The sequence below is a fragment of the Hemicordylus capensis genome, chromosome 4 (assembly GCF_027244095.1).
Source record: "Hemicordylus capensis ecotype Gifberg chromosome 4, rHemCap1.1.pri, whole genome shotgun sequence".
Taxonomy (NCBI): Eukaryota; Metazoa; Chordata; class Lepidosauria; order Squamata; family Cordylidae; genus Hemicordylus; species Hemicordylus capensis.
Window position 1 is genome coordinate 50640891 of NC_069660.1, and position 19689 is coordinate 50660579.

General features: G+C 42.4%; 1 protein-coding gene across 3 annotated transcripts in view; it reads right to left on the reverse strand.

The window, feature by feature from the left end:
* The window catches only part of KDM5B (lysine demethylase 5B), a 116690-nt gene that overhangs the window by 17207 nt on the left and 79794 nt on the right, over positions 1–19689 (reverse strand). For all 3 annotated transcript variants that reach the window (XM_053246494.1, XM_053246493.1, XM_053246492.1), the window contains 8 exons: positions 16733–16857; positions 16341–16491; positions 15552–15666; positions 13888–14243; positions 12286–12424; positions 11734–11913; positions 8938–9096; positions 7942–8427 (listed from right to left, as the gene is read on the reverse strand). In XM_053246494.1, the coding sequence (XP_053102469.1) occupies positions 7942–8427; positions 8938–9096; positions 11734–11913; positions 12286–12424; positions 13888–14243; positions 15552–15666; positions 16341–16491; positions 16733–16857 (1711 nt within the window). The remainder of the gene's footprint in view (positions 1–7941; positions 8428–8937; positions 9097–11733; positions 11914–12285; positions 12425–13887; positions 14244–15551; positions 15667–16340; positions 16492–16732; positions 16858–19689) is intronic.

Below are 19689 nucleotides of genomic sequence, written 5' to 3' on the forward strand. Positions count from 1 at the left end.
AACCCCGCAGCGATATCAGAGCAACTGAGGCAAGAGAGGAGAGCTGGTCTTGTGGTAGCAAGCATTACTTGTCCCCATAGCTAAGCAGGGCCTGCCCTGGTTGCATCTGAATGGGAGACTTGATGTGTGAGCACTGCAAGATATTTCCCACAGGGGATGAAGCCGCTCTGGGAAGAGCAGAAGGTTTCAAGTTCCCTCCCTGGCTTCTCCAAGATAGGGATAAGAGAGATTCCTGCCTGCAACCTAGGAGAAGCCGCTGCCAGTCTGTGAAGACAATACTGAGCGAGATAGACCAATGGTCTGACTCAGTATATGGCAGCTTCCTATGTTCCTAAGAGAAACCTGATGTAGACCCAGAGTACCAGATGTAGACAACCTCTACAACAGAGGACCTGATGTAGACCCAGGCAGTTGATGCAAGAGGAACAGAGCTCAACTATAACATCAAGGAGATATGTTTAAGGATAGGGACATCATGAGTCCAGGAGAAAAGACCATAGTTCAGAGGTAGAAAAACAGGTTGCTCTGGTATTATTCACAACAAGGGCTTTGCGCCTGTGCAACAGTCCCCATGGAAGGATTTCAAGCTCCTCATAGTGCTCTGGTGTTCTGCCCTTCGCACACGGAGCACGCTTGGTATCTTTGGCGGCAGAGCACTTCCCAGCTCAGTTCCTGAACAGCCGCTGTTAGAAACAAAGGACTTCTCAAAGTAATTAAGGTGATGAGACTAGGTACATCTGAAGAGCAGGGAGGCTGGGTGGGTGTTGTGAATGATACCGGATCACCAAAAGAGCAAAACTTACAGGTGAGCAACCTGTTTATCTTAATGGTGATCCGGTATCCTTCACAACATGGATAATTAGCAACTTTCCTAGAAAGGAGGTGGGTTAGACGATGTGTGTTATAGAACTTTCTCTAGTACAGGATGTCTAAGGCATAATGCTTGACAAAAGCAAAGTTGGAAGACCAGGTAGTGGCTTTCTGTATCTAAGAGAAACCAATGTCAGATAGGTGAGCAGCAGAAATGGCCCTAGCCCTAGTGGAATGGGCTTTAATACTGCCAGGAGTATTACATCTCGTTTGTCATAACAGGTGGAGATCAGTTAGACTAGCCATTCTGAAAGTCGTTGTCGGGAGATAGTTTGACCTCTGCACCTTCAAAAGGCAACAAAGAGTCTGTGAGATTTTCTAAAGTCCTTAGTCCTGTCTACACAGAAAAGGAGTGCTCTCCAAACATCCAGGGAATAGAGAGCGCATTCTGGGGGAGGGGGGAGAGACGGGGTTCATGAGAAGTGTAGGGAGGATAATGTTGTGGTTAATATGGAAGTCAGAGACAACTTTAGGTAGGAAAGCTGGGTCCGTTCGTGTAACTACTTTATTTGGAAAAAACACAGTAAGAGGAATGTCAGCTCTTAGGGCAGCCAGTTAGTGTACTCTCCAAGCAGCAGTAATCACAATTAGGAAAACTGTCTTTAATGAGGCTATGGATAATGGTTCAAAAGGAGCTTCCTTAAGAGTGGAGAGCACAAGGGAGAGGCTCCGGGGTTCAACTGGCTTTTTTAACTGGTGGATAGAGATTATTCTGTCCTTTGTGAAACCTTCTGCAGTCAGGGTGGAAGACCTTTGTGCACTGCAGACAGAGCTGACATATGGACATTGATGGATGAATTAGAAAGGCCCAAGTTCTTTAAGGAGGTCAAATAAAGTAGGACATGGCGTAAGGTGGCAGTAGTTGGTTCAAAGCCCCTAGACTTCGCATAGCTCACAAATCTACTCCATTTACAGAAGTAGTTACACCTGGTGGAAGCTTTCCTCTTATGGAGTAGGATCTGGTCTAAAAGTTCACCCTCCAGGTCATCATGTTCAACATTTGGAGGCTGTGATGCAGGACCTTGCAGCTGTTCTTAAAGAGGAGATCTGGATACTGGTGAAGGTGATGATGGCGGCCTTTGGACAATTGCAAGAGGAATGGGAAAAACAGGTTGCTTACCTGTAACTGATGATCTGGTAGTGGTTCCATACATTCATAACTAGTGGATTCTGTGCCTGTGCAGATCAGCTTCGGGCAGAATTCGTTAGCTCATTAGAGAAGAGACATAAACTTTTTTCAAGGAGCCAACTATTCTGAGGACTGATCGCTACGGCAGTCAGAAAGAAAATGAATGAAGGAACGCCCAACCACCACTAGAGGGACTGCAGTCAAGTGCAATCGGTGGTTGCAGGCATCACAATGAGCTAACAAATTCTGCCCGAAGCTGATCTGCGCAGGTACAGAACCCACTAGTTATGAATGTTGGAACCACTATCCAGATCCACAGTTGTCTCAGCCACTATGGAATGAATATTATGCAATTTGTCTTTTGCTGTAAGATTTTGCTCACAACACGTGATAGGAGAGGGAAGGTTGGGAAGAGGTAGAACAGATGTGTGTTTCAGAAGATCTAGAAGGCATCTCCCGAGACCCCTTCACTACTGCCATTCTCAAGCAGAAGAGAGGGCACTTCTTGTTGAATTGAGTCACGAAGAGGTCCACTTCGGGAGTCCCCTACTGATGGAAGAGATCGGAAATGACGTCGTCATCAATTTCCCATTAGTGTTGGCAGAAGAAATCTGTTTCTCTGCTGAGATTGTCTGCCAATGTATTGTTGGTGCCCTTGATGTGAAGGGCTAGTGGGTAAAAGCGAGGTTTTATGCACCAGTTCCAGAGTTGGGTGTACAGGTTGCAAAGAGGGCTGTTACTTCTATAAATGTGGCCAAGTTTTGTTTTGTTGCATCCAAACTTCGTAGAGCTTGTATTAGCAATCTGAATATTTTGTAAATTATAAATATATTATTTTAAGTGTTAAGCTGGTCTCAGGACTGTAATAAATTTACTACTTCCAATGTTTTGTTTGGGAGGAGGATTCCTCTTCTCGATGTTTTTGTTTCTTTTGATGTTTGCACCCATCCTTTGAGACATCACAAGGATTTCTGAAAGTAGCCTGCATGGTAATGGGGGAGGAGGTCAATGGATTTGAGCTCAGCTTCAACATGGTCAATGTCGATGGAGCCGGCGATATAAGAGAGTGCAGCAACAGAGTTGACAGTCGTAGGGCTTGCTCATACAGAGCTGCCCTCAAACGCAATTCTCTACTTTTCCGAGTCTGCTTGGAAAAGGACAAGCACATTTTAAAAGCACTGTTGTTATGGTCTTCTCCAAGGCAGAGTAAACATAGGTTGTGTCTGTTGGAAGAGGGGAGAATCCGGTGACTGGTTGAACAGCAATTGGAAGTCTTTTTTGAGTCCATTAGCAATAAAAGAATGGACAAAAAGAGTCCAAGGGTTAGTGTTTCTGAGGTCAGAGAAAAAATGAATACTCAAATCGTAATTTTTCTTTCAGGAACCGAGAACGAGGAGCAAGAACCCAAGGAACTGTCCACAACAGTGGTTGGAAAGGAATTGAGTTGTGAAGTGCTCTGCTGCCAAAAAATGATTGCACTCTGTGCACAAAGGGCAGATCCTGAGCACACTCTGTGCACGAAGGGCAGAGCACTATGAGGAGCTTGAAATCCTTCCCTGGGGACTATTGTGCAGGTACAAAGCCTGCGTTGTGAAGGATACCAGGATCACCATTAAGATCATGTTTTGAATGCAGAGTTTGCTAGGTTCAAACCCTGGTATACTCAGTTTAAAAAGGGATCAGGTGGCAGACAACAGGAAAGACCTCTGCCTGAGATCCTGGAGAGCACTATCAGTCCAAGCAGCTGACACTGGGCTAGATGGACATTGTCTGGCTTCAAACAAGCATGAGTATGTACAAAGGGAATTTGTTATTTAATTATGTGGGTTACATTTTAAGCTTTCCTTACTCTAGAGGAAGGAGTCTTGCTTCAGAGGAATGATTGCTAGTTCTGGACGAAGGAATCTTATTTCACTGAGAGAAATGGGTTACTTACCTGTATCTTATGATCTTGAGGTGATCTGTTGTCAGTCATGAGAAATGGGATTACTGCACCTGCGCAGGGACCTTCCAGATGGATTAATTAGTTCCTCTCTGGCGCCTCTCTCTGCTGTGCACATGCTCAGTGCCTTCTTTTACCCAGCAGTTGGGCGCCATTTTGAATCAGTTTCTTGCAGAGCGCCTGATGCTCAGATGATCCTTGAAGTGTCCAATCAACTGTCCATACAGGTAAGTCATCTTCCGGTTTTACAATGCTGCAGTGGGGAGGTCCAGGTGGGTCTCATGACTGACAGTGGATCACCTCCAGATCATAAGTTATAAGTAAGCAACCTGTTTATCTGGAAATGATCCGTTATCATGAGAAATGGGTGACTAACCAGCTTCCCCCCTCTACAGCCATTCTATTCATTACTCTAGAACTCTCTTCAGTACCTCTCTTCCAAATTTGGCTTCAGCAGCCATATGTAGGTCTATGGTATAATGCTTTATGAAAGGCAAATGTGTAGTCTAAGTGGCAGCTGCACGCAAGACTTTAAAATGGAGTCCACTTGTGAGCAGCAGAACTAGTGTATGCTCTTGTTGAGTGTGCTTTCACAACCTTTGGAGGCTGCCTGTTCCGCAACTTGTACATTAAGAAAATCAGTTCAACCAACCAATCAGAGAGCCTCTGTCTTGACACCGGCATGTCTTTGTTCTTGCCTTTAAATAATACAAAAGCAGCTTTGTACGTCAAAATTCTTTTGACCTTTTTAGGTAATGGAGAAGCCCGGGCCTGACAGCCAATGAATGTAAAGCCCGTTCCAGGCACAGCTCAGGTTCTTGAAAAAACGGTGGAGGTACAATATTATGATTCAGTTACTACCTAGGTAAGAAAGGCAGATCAGTATGCATAATTGCCTTGTTGGAGAAGAACTGTGTATATGGTGCATCTGCCCTTAAAGCGGCTATTTCACTAACACGACGGGCAGTAGTTATGGTGATGAGAAATGCAGTCTTTAACGTCAGATATCGCAAACTGGACTCATGCAGTGGCTCAAAAGGAGGCTCCATTAGTGAAACCAGCACCAGAGACAGACTCCACTGCTCAGCCGGGTGGCATACAGGAGGGTACAGAAATAGCAGCAAGGTGCACCTGTAAGGATATATTCATCAGACCAGATTCTTTCAGACTGGTTAGGTGCAGTAGGACTTGATCAGTTGAAGCTCTGAATGGGTCAAATCCATGGTCCTTGGCATAAATGGTAAAACACTTCCATTTGCTAGTGTAACTTTTCTGCATAGAAGGCTTACGACAGTTTAATAGGATTCTCTTCAATAGCTGACTTTCCACGCCGCCAGCCACAGCATCTGCAGGGCTGGATGTACTATTCAATCTCCTTGTTAGCAGATCTGAGTTGAGAGGCAGATGCCAATAATTGTTCCCCATCAGTCTGAATAGCAACACAAACCACAGTTGGCATGGCCACCATGGTGTCACTAAAATCGCTCTCACATGGTCTTGTATCAGCTTGCCCACAACTCTGTTGATCAGGGGCAGTGGAGGGAACATATATAGCAGACCCTTGTCCCAGTTGTACTGAAAAGCATCCCCCAGAGAGGTTTTCCTAATGCCATCTCTGGAACTTGAATCTCAGAAATTGCTTGTCCACTTCCATTGTGAATATATCCACCTGGGGAATACCCCACATGGCAGTCAGATGGTCCAGGCCAGCTTGCTTGAGCTCCCATTCATGATGCTGTTGGTTCTCCAATGTCCTGCTCAAGTCATCTGCTAAGATGTTATCTACACCCTTGATGTGGATGGCAATCAAGAACACACTTTGGGAAATGCACCAATTCCAAAGTTGTGTCCTTAACACACATAAGAGACCGTTAAACTGTGCCTCCCTGACATTTATTTATTTATTTATTTACATTTTATATCCCGCTGTTCCTCCAAAGAGCCCAGAGCGGTGTACTACATACTTAGGTTTCTCCTCACAACAACCCTGTGAAGTAGGTTAGGCTGAGAGAGAAGAGATTGGCCCAGAGTCACATAGATTGACAGACTGACATAGGCAATCGTCTATGCAATGGGGGGGGGGGCAAGTTGAGAAGGTAGCACACGTTGCTGTACAGACACAGGTGATTATTGTTCAATATGGCCTGGTGGCATACACTGCACTTTCCACAATTGAAACTCTACAAAGTCCAGTTGTGTCACAGGAGACATAGTATGTGTGACACCACACACTTGCAAAGGGACTCTTTGTGGTACAAAAGATTGCAAAGTGACAAACGTAGAGATCAGCTTCCACAGGGCCTCAGTGGTGGTAGGTGGCAAAGTAATCGTCAACGTAGCAGGTCGCACCGGTTGAAAAGAGGAATCCGTTCTGGTCGTGGAATTGGCAAATGGTGACATAGATGGGTTTTTAGGAGTTGAGTCCCCTTCCGCATCAACATCACTGTCGAAGCTGCCACTCAGGAACCCCATAAACATGGAGCCAGGAGTGCTCTTGGTGAATCCAACATACTCATTAGTGATCTCGCAGTGCTCTGATCCAAGAAGGTATCATCAGTATTGTCAAATAATAGCAGAAGGGACCTCACTGGCATCTGCACTGGAGACAACATCAGAGGCTTGTAGGAATGAGAGGGCACCCGTTAGTTGCCCCATGCTTGACATCGGGCATCGATACTGATGCGCTTGGTATCAGAGTCAGCATCTAAGACCTCAACGACTTCAACATGAATGTCAACGTTGATGGACATGACAGGAGGCCAATGGAGACCAGAGAGGCCTTCGAAGTCTAAAGCTTTTGGTACGAAGAATTCATCAGTGTCAACAAATCTCAACACTGAACCAAAGTAGGCGAGCAAGTCCTCAACCTTGATGGACATGGAGTTTTCTATCTGTGCTTCTTTGGAGGTGGAGAGTCAGCGTCAGAAGAGACACAATGTCGTTTAGGTTTCTTATGTCCGCTATCAGAGCTTCTCAGCTTTTTGAAGACCATTTCTTCCGGGTCACTCACCAAGGTTTTAGACTGTGCACACACAGACCCTGACTCCGACATCGAAACCGTCGATGTTGACTTCAGCACCAAACCCATAGATGTTGATCTTGATGTCAACTCTGGTCTCGGCATCGGTGGATGCAGCGTGTCACCATAAAAAGCCTCTCTGAGGCTCAACGATCGATATTTCAAAGTTTATTTTTAAAACAATTTACAAATCCTACAAGAGGCAGGAACATGCTGTTCACCCAAGAACAAGAGGCAAAGGTCATGTTCATCAGTAGAAGGCAATTTCGCTCTACACAGAGCAATGTTTGAAAGTAGTCTTTTTCTCTCTCAGCTCCCTCCATTCTAACAGCAGAGCCGTAGAATTCCAAACAACCAAGTCTGACATCCAGAAACCAAAGAATAGTAAACTCACAGTCCGTAGGACGAGAAACAGTCAAATCTGATCAAATAAAGCTTTCTTTTCTCATCAATGAAGAGCAACAACCTGAAGGTCTCAATGGATCAGCAGCTTAAAAGAAACTGAATCAAAATGGCACCCGACTGCCGGATAAAGGAAGGCACTGAGCATGTGCATGGCAGGGAGGGGCACCAGAGAGGAACTAATTCATCCATCTGGAAGGTCCCTGCGCAGGAGCAGTAACCCCAATTCTCATGGTGACAGTGGATCACTTACAGATACAACTCTATTTGTTTATGGTTTAGGGAAGAACAGGAGGGTATAACTGTCAGTCTGTGAAGACAATACTGAGCTAGATAGACCAATGGTCTGACTCAGTATATGGCAGTTTCCTATGTTCCTAACTGGAGGGAGAACATCACCCATGACCCAATAAACTGACAAACCCTTGGTAGATTAGCCAGCAATATATTAATAATTCACTCCAGTAAGTGTTGGCACAGAGTTAGATACATGTATAAACTGTCAAATGTTAAGGACGTTGCTGAACTAATCCTGATAACTTCCTGCAACACCTTATCAGGAAGTAATTGGAGTCTTACCTTACTAGTCTCTTGCAACTGGCCTGCCATGGTTTGCCATCTGCTGTACAGTATCCCTGAGCCCACTTTGTCTTGTGAAAGTATTATATTCCCTGAGGATAGCATTTGCTGTGCTCTGTGTTGCCAGGTCACGGTTCTCTCAATCATATACCGTAAAGCATCTCCCTCAGGCAGTCTCACACGAATACGCTGCAAGGCAGCCAGTAAAGGTAGAATCTTTTCTAAAGGTGGCTTTTCTGATCTATGGCAGTGAGGACAGAGCCACACTCGAGGTTCCGGCAATGTGTTGGGTACTGCAACACAACTGGTATGAAAGACCCCTCTGCAAAGTTCACACTGAATCATTGGTGCAGTTGGTTCTCTCTGGCATAGGCAAACTTTTATCTCTACATCTTGCTCATTAGAGAAAATTTTTTCTTCATTTGCAGCTCTTAGAGAATGCAATGCTTCCATCTCTTTTAAACGGGCTTCACCAAGTGTGGCCATCTGGAAGCAAGTTATATGAAAATATTCAAAATCCTCAAAGAGAAAACAAGTTTAACAGAAGAGCTCCACTGTAATTATATTATCCAACCTTTGCCAAAAAAAAAAAAAAAAAAGGTTTTGGGGAATATGAGAAAGACCTGGATGTTTTCTTTAACTTTTTTAAAATTACAGATCATTCATTCATTCAATTTCTATTCTGCCCTTCCAAAATTGGCTCATTATTAGTTGAGTGACCAAGTATTAAGGTATTTTCATATACAGAATGCAAGGCCCAAGTTTTAGTCGCAGGAACGACTTTCCAAACCAATACATACACCCTCACTTTTTAAAAGCACAGCCTTTTATTTTTGTGATAACACACATAGCAATATTTTACTATAGACAGACACACTTCCATGTCTGAGATAATTCTAATAAAAAAGAAACCTAGTAAGCTAGTAGAAAAGCCAAATAAAGAAAACTTGATATACTGAACCCTCATTTCAAACCCATTTTTAAATGTATACATACCGCAGCAGCAGTTTCTTTACTCTCTGATAAAGCTCTTTCTAAATCATTTAAACTTTCCAATTTGGTGCTTCTCTTTCTTCCATTTGGGACAGGCTCTTTTAATTTCTTTGTTTTTCTTTTAAAACCCAGTGTTCCAATATCACATCTTGGACACAACACCTGATGCAAAACCAAAACAATCATCATTTGTTTTGGTATAACACACAGCAACATCATATCTTCCTTTTAAAGGGTCATCTAAAACTACAGATATATTCTAATAGTGTGGCTTTGTTAGTCTGTTGCTGACTCTGTATGTTCTTGACTACTGAAAGGTCATGCCACAGAAACACTTGTTAGGCTTTAAATAAGACTCTTGGGATGGTAGATTGGGAGTTTGCTTGCTTTTTTCATAACAGAAGTACCTGAACACTGATCGGCAATAATCTACTATAATAGTCTGGAAATAGACTGCACATCAGTCTTTTAAAATCTGATAGCCATCTTAATCTTCAGAGTTGCCAGCTCCAACCATTGTTTCTTTTGTAATCAAATTCCTCATGTATAGAGGGTGCTGCCTGTGTGGAACCTGCGCAGAAAACAACTTGCTGCCACCAAGTAGAGTTCTTTTGAATGATTCTACCATCCAGTCACTGGAGCCTCTGTCCCTCAGCTTGACAAAAAGGTAGAGTGGTAAATTAGGGAGGTATGCATGGGGTGTGGGGAAATAATTGACAGAGACACTATTGAAAGTTCAAAAAAACAAGTTTACATGGTTCAAAATCTTAGTTTCAAAACAGTTCAGTAACCTTAAGTAAATTTTTTTAAAGCTTCAGGTAGAGCAAGAGCACAAGAAAAGCAAAGAATAACCAACACCAATAACCTATACAAACTAGGCTCATCAACAATCTCAAAAGGAGTGTGAAGGATAGCTTCCCCCAAAGCTCTCTTTCTTTCCCCTGTAGCAGGCCAGGCTCCTTCACTACTACCACCCACCTAGTAGTTTCTGCCTCTCCTATGCTGCAGCAATTCCAACTCAGTAATTTCAAGCTCTCTGCTTTTGACTGCCCCAGTAAGCTTTTTCCTGAAGTCTGCTTGCCAAGTCTTCACTGTTCATCTCTCAGGGTCTTACTTCTAGTCAGCTCTAATTCCAACTTTAACCTTCTCCGCCAGAGTGTTGGACTAAAACCGGGAAGAGCCGAGTTCAAATCCCCATTTAACCATGAAACTCACTGGGTGACTCTGCGCCAGTTATGTATCTCTCAGCCTAACCTATCTCACAGGGATGTTGTGAGGATAAACATAACCACGTACACTGCTCTGAGCAACTTGGAGAAAAAGTTACATATTATAAATATGTAAAAAATAAATAAATAAATAAATAAATAAATAAATAAATAAATAAAAATAACTTTCTGCTGCAGGCAAGCCTCCATTTGTTCTCTTCCCCCCTCCAATTTTGCTAAACAAACTAATCAAAATAAACTCGTTCCCTCCATTTTTTCAAATATAGCCAATCAAATCAAACCCTCTCTTCCCCCAAAAAATTAAACAGCAGAACTCTTTTCCCTCCCAGACCAAACTGTAAAACAGGAGTTGTGAACTTCTGACCCCTACACAACTTCTTTATACAGATGGAGTAAGCAATTTCATATATAATTTGGAAAGCACAAAGAGGAGGTAAAGGCCTCATACCTTCACACCATATCACTGATACCTGGGAGCAGTGTTCCCTCTAACAGGGATTCCCAAATGCTATTGACTACAACTTCCATAATCCCCAAGCAAAAGCCACTGCAGCTAGAGATTCTGGGAGTTGTAGTCAACAACTTCTGGGAATTCCTGTTAAAGGGAACACTGCCTAGGAGCATCAGAGCCAAGACAGATGCCACACACAACTGCATGCAGTGTTACACCTGAAGCCCTTATAAAACAACCCACCCCCACACTTTTGGAGGGGCAAACAATTGAAGAAAATGCTGGTGGGGGTTGCTTAATGGTGGGGGTTGCAGAGGGTTGGTCCAGTTGAACAGTGGGGTGCCAATAGCCATTTCTTTTAAACAAAGATGTATCAAAGACTGAAACAATGTCCTTTGAGTCAAGGGGCAAACACTGTATTGTTTTGTTAATCATGGAAAACATGGCTGTGCCTTGAAGTGTATGATTGGTGGTGGTAGAGTTATAACCACTTTGCAGATTCCAGAGGAGCAGCCATGTTAGTTTTATTAAGACCTAGATTTATTGTGGCATAAGCTTTTGTGAACTAGAGCGCACTTCATCTGATGTATGAAGCGTCATCTTCAGTTGGTAGATAAATATAAACATTAGTATAAAGAAGAAACAATGGAGTGAGCAACTGTGAGCACTGGAGCTAAAAGGTCATGAAATGCAACAGTCTGTGATATTTCTATGGAAAGCTCAAATGTGCACAAGATAAGCACAGTGACAAACACAACAGCAGTACTTTCAAACTGAAATTGCTAGGTATCCTCAGTGATATCATCACACTCCCTATATGTTCCCTGACTCGATGGGCTACTTCAGGAAGAAGGAAACAGAGGAGAAAATAGCACTGAAGCCGTATCAGTTGAGGACACAATGGCTGTGAGCACTTGCAAACAACATAAGGAAAGGTAAATGCAGGGGCTTTTTCAGAAACCATGAGAAAACAATATTTGCCTCCTAAATGTTCACAGGCAAACACTGGAAGTAACCCTAATATTTATTACTGCTTGCTTAAATTCTGAAGGATTAGACTCCAGAAAAATAAGTCTCTCTCTCTTTCATGCCAACATACATCTATTTTGGACAGCTTACCTCTAGAAGAGAATAAGAAGAATTCTCAGTCAAGAAGGTATTGGCTGCACACTCTTTCCAAGCTTGAACCTCAGTCACTAATGCCTCTAGCCTTGGCAGATATTCCAGATGTACTGGAATAGAGCGACTTCGTGACACAAGTTCCACAAGTGTATCTAACACAGGCACGCGTCCACCAGCCTAACAGTGCAGAGATGTTAAAAACACATGCATTAATAAAAACAATACTTTAAAAAATCAAATATATACACTAGAAGAATCAGACATGTGCTGAAAGGAAGTAGGAATTTATGGATAATTATCTTCTATGACAACGATTTGTTCTAGATGCAAAATCAACCAAATCTAAATGTGATTTTCCTGTTTCAATCATATGCTCCAAGATTACAAAAATATAAAAATAACTGGATTCTTCTGCTGTATATTTTCCTACGAACCTACCATTTATACAGTTTGGCCAGCACACACCCTACACAGCTCCCAGAAACAAATGAAGTCATAGTGAAATTGGATCATAAGCATGCAAACAATGCCTAGGTACAGTTTTCCTACCTGCAGGCCCTCCACTTCCTGTAACCAGTCTTTTGCCTTCTTTACAGCATCTTTCAGAGCAGCACCATTTGGAAGATAAGCAGGAATTTCCTCTATCTCCTTCACTGCTGCTTCAAGACTGTTTAATGACTGCCGTGGTCTTAAAATAAATGAAATGTAACATGCAGTCAAAGATGTGGCATCATATTGTTACACAAAAACTAGTATGAAATTGCTATCTGCCAAACAACTGTAAAAGTATATATCAACCACCAGCATCAATCAGTATGGACTATTGTTAGATTTCAGAAACAATAAAACAGAAATACAACAATTCCTGTGCATGTGCAGTTCAATTTCCAGCATTTAACTATTACAAGTATGTCCTTGCACAAAGCAAGGGTGTCTTTAAAAAGATCCTTCAGTAGAACTAGGGCCTAGTTCTCAAAGAGGCAGTAAACCTGTGTCCGGAATGTACCACATCAGACAACAGAAATAGTACTTTCAGACTATGGGGGATCCTATTACTAAATTCTTTCCTTCAACAATAAGATAGAGTTCTAGCCTAGCCATCTCCTAATACACAAGTTGTCTATGTGCAGGGAAATTTTCTGTATGGAAAAATAATGTGAACTCCTGCTGTAATCTGAAGTGGTACAGCCCAGAAACAGATTTACCCTTGCAGTAAGAGCGAGGCCTAAGATATCATTGTGAGATTGTTGCTCCTCAAATTCAGATGTTTGTGGAAATTCATTAAATGTGGACTAAGAACACAAATAGCCAATCCTCTATAGATATTAATCTATGGTAGATAGATGAATGGGATCAAGCTTGATAGTGCCAAAACCCAAACCCAGTCCCAATGCTACAGCAGCTTGCTACCTTCCTCAACATGACACATAGTGTGGCATAGTACTTGTAGGTTCCTGGCACAAGGGGTGGGGGCACAATGTAGGGGGTGGAATCAGCAAAGTTGCCCTTCCGTCCTTTGCACAAGCAGAATGTCTCCTGGTTGCACAAATATTAGTTTGGATGCCACCCACTGAAGACAGCCAAGAATGCATTTAGGATTTCATAGCTAGAAAAGTAGCATTATGAAATATAGATATTATTCAACTAAGCTCACATTGAATAAGTCACTGTGAGATAGTAATTTAAACTCCATCCCCAACTGAAACCAAGTTCAGCTGCGCATATTTAACTGCATTTGCTCATATTAGTCCCTCCCTACCCATGTCTCCCTCTGTTGTTCAGCCCATTGTGTATTTTAGATGGTAAGTTCCTTGGAGGCAGAAACCTGTCTATCTTTGACTGAAATTGTATATTACTGATAGCATTGTATACTACTACTAAAAGTACAAAATAAGAGTATTGTATATTATTAACTGCTAAAATAAGAAGAGCCTGCTTTGAAGAACAGATTTTATCTTCCACTAAAAGTTTGAAAAAGTGCAATAAATGAAAAGAAGGTAAAGATTTGTGAAGTGCCAATAAACAAGATCACTTAACTACACATTCCCCCCATTAATATCAAAAAATGTTTCTACAAAAACCCCAAACTGAATTGAAAGCAATGAGTAGTAAATTGCAATGGTTCTGATAAAGCAAACATTTAGATTCTACCTGGCCTTTATCAAGGTTCTGGCCTTGTCATCCCAGTGTTCAGATACTGTTAAGAGTTCTTGCAACCTAGCCATTGCCTTCTCAACTGCAGGATGAGGAGCTAGTCCAACACCAGAGTCTATGAGTCTTCTCATATCATCCAGAGTAAGAGAATTCTGGTCCAAGCAAACCTGCTGTACATCTTCCAGCCAGCGTGCTTGCTCTAGGCGTATCCGTAATTCACCTAGCTGAGGAAGATCAACATCAAAGTCAAAACTAACATCCAAGAGTTCCTGTAGTTCTGAAGCACTGGGAATTTCTTCAGAGAGGAGTTTTTGGCTATACTTCTGGAATTCTTCCACACGATTAAGAAAATCCTGAAATATGAAATAGAAAAATACCAAAGCTTAAATGCTTCCATATTGTAATTTCAGTTGTCTATTCACTACATTAATGATAACTCACAACAGTAAGCAGCAGATAGCCTCCAAGATTACTTCTGTGCAAATAAGTTCAGAATGTCATCTCTCTCTGCACAAGAAATCCAGATAATTTTTATTGCCATTTCTCAGAATTTCTAAATACACCTCTTAGCCCTCAATATTCTATACTGAATTAGCACAACTACCCAATTAGTATTTCCTTGTAGTTGTGCAGGCAATATTCCATACTCAAATATTTTTAAGGAAGTGCGCGGACACATAAAAGCAGAAGAGTTCATATTATATATTAGGTGTCACAGGGAATGAACAAATAATGCAGGAAGTAAAGCACCAGATGGAATATACCAGGACTTGGCAAATCCTAGGCACCAGGGAGCCACAGCACCTAGAAAATTAACTGTGGTGCCTAGATTAGGATATTCAGAGGCAGAGTTATTTAATACAACATTTATTTGCACCATACAGCCCTGTTTTTTAAGTGTGTTACTTGCCAAGGGGATACAAAGAGGACCATTTACCCTCCCCCTCCACAATGTCCATCACCAAGTCCAGAAATTTTGTCAAGTCTGACTATTTAAAGAGCAATTAATTCAGATCATCTGTTTTTCTTCAGTAAATAGTAACTGAACAAGGCCCTGTAGATCAGGACTAGTGGAGGCAAGGGAGCTTTAACTCTGTCTATCCATCATGGGTCAAATACAGCTGCTATTTACTCCAGAAAAAGTTCCCATTGGTGCCAATGAGAGATTTTCCCAAGACAGATAGTTGTCTGATTAGGGACCCCCATGGATCAAGATCGTGGCAGGGGAAAGGTGCCATTCTCTAATGAAAAACTAACACTTTAAATGTCATATGTAATTTGGCCCTCAGAAACTTCAGGAAATGTAGGCACAGTAGGGTCCTGCCTGCAAGCATAGACTAGGTCAGCCAATTGTACATAAAATCAGTTGCAGCCTGGACTGACTCACAGTAAGTTTACAGCTTATACAAACCCTACATCTATAAATCTCAACTTTTGGTTTTTAAAAAAAGGGAAAGCACAAACCCATCTTACGAAGGGTTTAGTCTTTTAACTATTACAATTAAGATAATTATTATAACACGAGCAACTTTCAGCAACAACAAACACTTTAGTGACATTTTTTCTCTATTCAAATTCTTAAATGTTTAGAAATCTAAAATGGTATTTTTGTACTTCTTTTCTGGAGATGGAGGGAGGTAGTTCTTCCATCTGCAAATTACCTTCAGCAATGTTGTTTGGCTGAGGACACATGGCAAAGCATAAAGTTGTCTAACAAACAAACGGAGTTCATTCACAGTCAACTGATTCTGGGATTTTCCTCCTCCAGACCGATATCTACAATTACACCAACATTTTTACACATCACTAATATATGCTTTAAATATTGCAAATTGTATAATCTGAGATTATGGAGAGGATTTATGCTGGAACTGAGGTGCCTATATTAAATAAAAACTAATCCCGCCCCCCTATTAGACAGCATATGAATTCTTCTAGCATTCAGACCAGATTTTAGGTATATTAAACTATCATACATACTGGTCTGGCTCCAGGTTTTTGTAGGCCCTGGGAACCAGTGTATCTGTGGGTACCCTTCATCACATACCCCTTCCTTGCATCCTGTGCCCTCCCACAGTGGCACCTGCTCCTTGCTCCACTAACACCAAAGAATACAATGCTGATGGTATTGCCAGAAGGAAACTCTCCAATGTCCAGCCATCAAGAAATGGGAGGACACCCCTCTGATGCAAGTGTCAGACCAGGACTGAGAACACAGGTTCAAATCCCTCTAGGACCAGTCACCATTTCTCAGCCTAACCAACTCATAGGCTTGTGGTGATAAAAGGGGAGGGAGAACCCATATATACCCTAAGCTCCTTGGAGGAAGGAACCCTAATCTCCTTAGAGGTACGGTTAGGTAAATGTATGACTGAGAGGCATCTAATATGTTTTCCAAATAAACCCGACAGCAGTTCAAGATCAGCAACACACACACAGAGCAAACATACCTGGTTTGCCTCTTGCCATTAAGAAGCTGCTGCGCAACTGAGGCACATTTTTCTGCATCCTGAGTAACTAAACGGAGATGTCGCAGTAGGTCATTGTCTGGAAACTTCTTCATTTCAGATTCTTCAATTAAAGCTTTGAAACTTATGAGACCTTTAGGATAATGATTTATAATAATTATAATAATGAACTAGAATATTTGGGGACTGTATTATTAGAAATGGCTACATATTTATGAAGTTGTCAAGTCTGCAGGAGAATCTTATGCACATGTAATTGGGAGTTAGTCCCAGTAAGCTCAATGCAATTTATTTTTGATTAAACATGCTTAAGATTAGGCTATGAATTACATAATGTCTAGTTAAAGTACAAGACAGAAGGTAAAGATACATACTTTTTTTATTATTAACTTTTGCCTCCAAAGCTTCATTGACATTAGAAGCCCATTCATTGTAGGACTCTGCCCGCAACTTAAGTGCATTCATCATTGGATACAGTTCATCTACTGTATATCGGTATCTGAAAGTAAGGCAGAATTCATTCAATTTACTTACATATTTTTAAATATTGTTATATGTTGGCTTACAGAACAAGTGTTGTTGCAGCAGGCATAGCTTTTGTCTGAAGTTAATTTAAATGTTTACTAGACCTTACAAGGGAAGAGACATGGGCCTGCTTTCTTTGGTGACAGCTGTAAAATCTCAGCTGTCCCCAACAGTAGCAGCCCCATGTCTCCTCCCCTGTAATGTCTAGTAAATGAAATGCATTATACAGTGTCACTGTACTACCGCTTCCCTGCCCCCACAAATCAGGAGCCAATGAAATGGAAGAGTGTGGGGAAACTTCCAGTGCAATTATGTCACGTTACATTTCAGTTTACTAAACATTATGGTGGAAGAAGAAGAGAGGAGACTAGGGCTGCTGATTTTGGTGGCAACCATGAAGTATCTGTAAAAACAGGTTGCTCACCTGTACTGATAAGAGATGAACTGATAAGAGATCCGTCGACATCCGTAAGAATGGGGTTCTGTGCCTGTGCGGGACCCTCACAGTAGAATGCCGCAGCTCTTCATGGTGACCAAGCCCTGCCTCCACACCCACAGTGTGCTATTTAAAGGTGGGCCAGCACCATATTCCTCAGTTCTTGGACGACTGCCGTGGAGGATGATCATATGTAGCAGGTAAGTTCATCATTGGAAGAAAATTGCATGCACACTCAGTATGCGCACAGCGAAACATTACTGCAGAGGGGTGGTCTGGGAGGGACTTAAATATGTCTGGGAAGAGCAGAAGGTTTCAAGTCCCTCCTTCCCTGCCCAGCTTCTCCAAGATAGGGCTGAGAGAGACTCCTGCCTGAAACCCTGGAGAAGCCGCTCCCAGTCTGTGAAGACAATATTGAGCTAGATGGACCTATGGTCTGACCCAGTGCAGCTTCCTATGTCGATGGATCTCTACCAGATCAAAAGTTACAGGTGAGAATCTGTTTATCGGCATTCGAGATCTGTTGAGATCCATAAGAATGGGTGTTTAGCTAGCTTCCAAAGGTGCAGTAGTAGCTATTGTAACACCCACTTTAAAACGCTTCTCCCAAAACCTGCCTCGGCAACAAAGCACACGTCTAGGGCATAATGCTTGATGAAAGGTAATTCAGTGGACCAAATAGCTGCTTTACAGATGCCTGTGAAGGTTACCTCTGATAAGTGTGCAGCTGATGAAACATAGGCAAGGGCAGAGTGGGCCTTGATTGCTTCAGGTGGTTTCACATTCTGTGACTTTTAGTTCAGCATAATGAGTTCAACCACCCATCTAGACATTCTTTGTTTGGAAATGCAAAAGCCCCTGGCAGGGCCTTTGTAAGCTACAAAAAGGCGTTTGGTGGATCTAAAGTCCTTAGTATGGTCTAGGTAATATAGAACCGCTCTGCACATATCCAAAGAGTGCACTGCACGTTCTAAAGATGTAGACAGGCCCCTGAAGAATGTAGGGAGAACAATATCTTGGTTAAAGTGGAAGTCAGACACCACCTTGGGCATAAAACTGGGGTCCATACGCATTAGTACTTTATCAGGATAGATCCTTGTGTATGGTGACTGAATCCTCAAAGCTATAAGTTCATTAACACGCTTTGCTGTAGTTATAGCAAGTAGGAAGGTCGTTTTTAAAGTTACTAGTTTGAAGGAAGTAGTACCCGCTGGCTCAGATGGGCTCTGGGTCAATGCTGAGAAGACCAAAGATATGCTCCATGGCACCACAAGCATACAAACAGGTGGGTATACATTCATGAGGCCCTTCAGGAAAGCTCTACTATCTGGGTGAGAAAAAAAGAATTTTGCCAGCACAGTGCGGATGTTAGGATGAGAGTGCAAACAAATGTACTTTTAGGGACACATTAGCCAAACCTTGCAAGTCAAGAAGAGGAGTATGTCCTTAATGGTAGCTTGTTTAGGCTGGAAACCATGCGCTCTGGCATAGGTTTTAAAAACACAGCCATTTGCCAAAGTAGGTACATCGGGTGGAAGGCTTCCTTCGGTTAAGTAGAATCTTATTCAGAAGCCAATTCGCAATGCCATCAGATGGAGTGTGAGTACATCTGGATGTAGGAAGTGAGAGGTGTGTGTGAGAAACCGCAGGAATGCCAAGCAGACAGACTCTCCAATTGGGCAGCAGATAAGAGTAAAAGACAACAACTGGTCAACTGAATGAATAGTAGCTGACCCTGTTGGTGCAGGCGTGGTTGTAGGAATAAACCTTTTGAATGTGGCCGCAGAAAGTGTACTGGGGGACGAGTCCAGTATCAATAGCAATGTGCATGCCATGGAGGGATCCAAACAGGCACCTCTATCTGAATCCTCTTCATCAGCGTCAAATGTTGGCATGAGCATCTGACACCGGAGGGAACCCGTCTCAATGCCGACAACAACAGTGTATGTAGCATTGACATTGCAGTTAGAAACTGAGGAGAAAGGATCTTCAGCGTCGACGGAGCTGAGGAAGGAATCAGTGTCGGAGCTGGAGACAGAACGAGCCCTCGATGTCGACTGCGTTGGTATTGAAGAGCTGTCAGCATTGAGAGGCTCCTGTGATTCCCGAATCTTCTTTGATGTTGAAGATGTGGAAGTCGAGGGGCTGGTACCATGGGCAACCATCGCCTTCAAGGCCTGTACACGATGCCAGTTTCTGTAGGTCCGATAGCGACCATGTTTCATCATTTGTTAACTCTATAGTTTTAGACTTGTTTGGTTTTTGTATCGATGAGGCTTCCAAGGTTGTCTGCTTGGTCTTGGACTTTGAATGTCTGGAACTCAAATCCACACCCAAAGGTGGCATAGGGCTCCTGAAAGCCCTAGATGT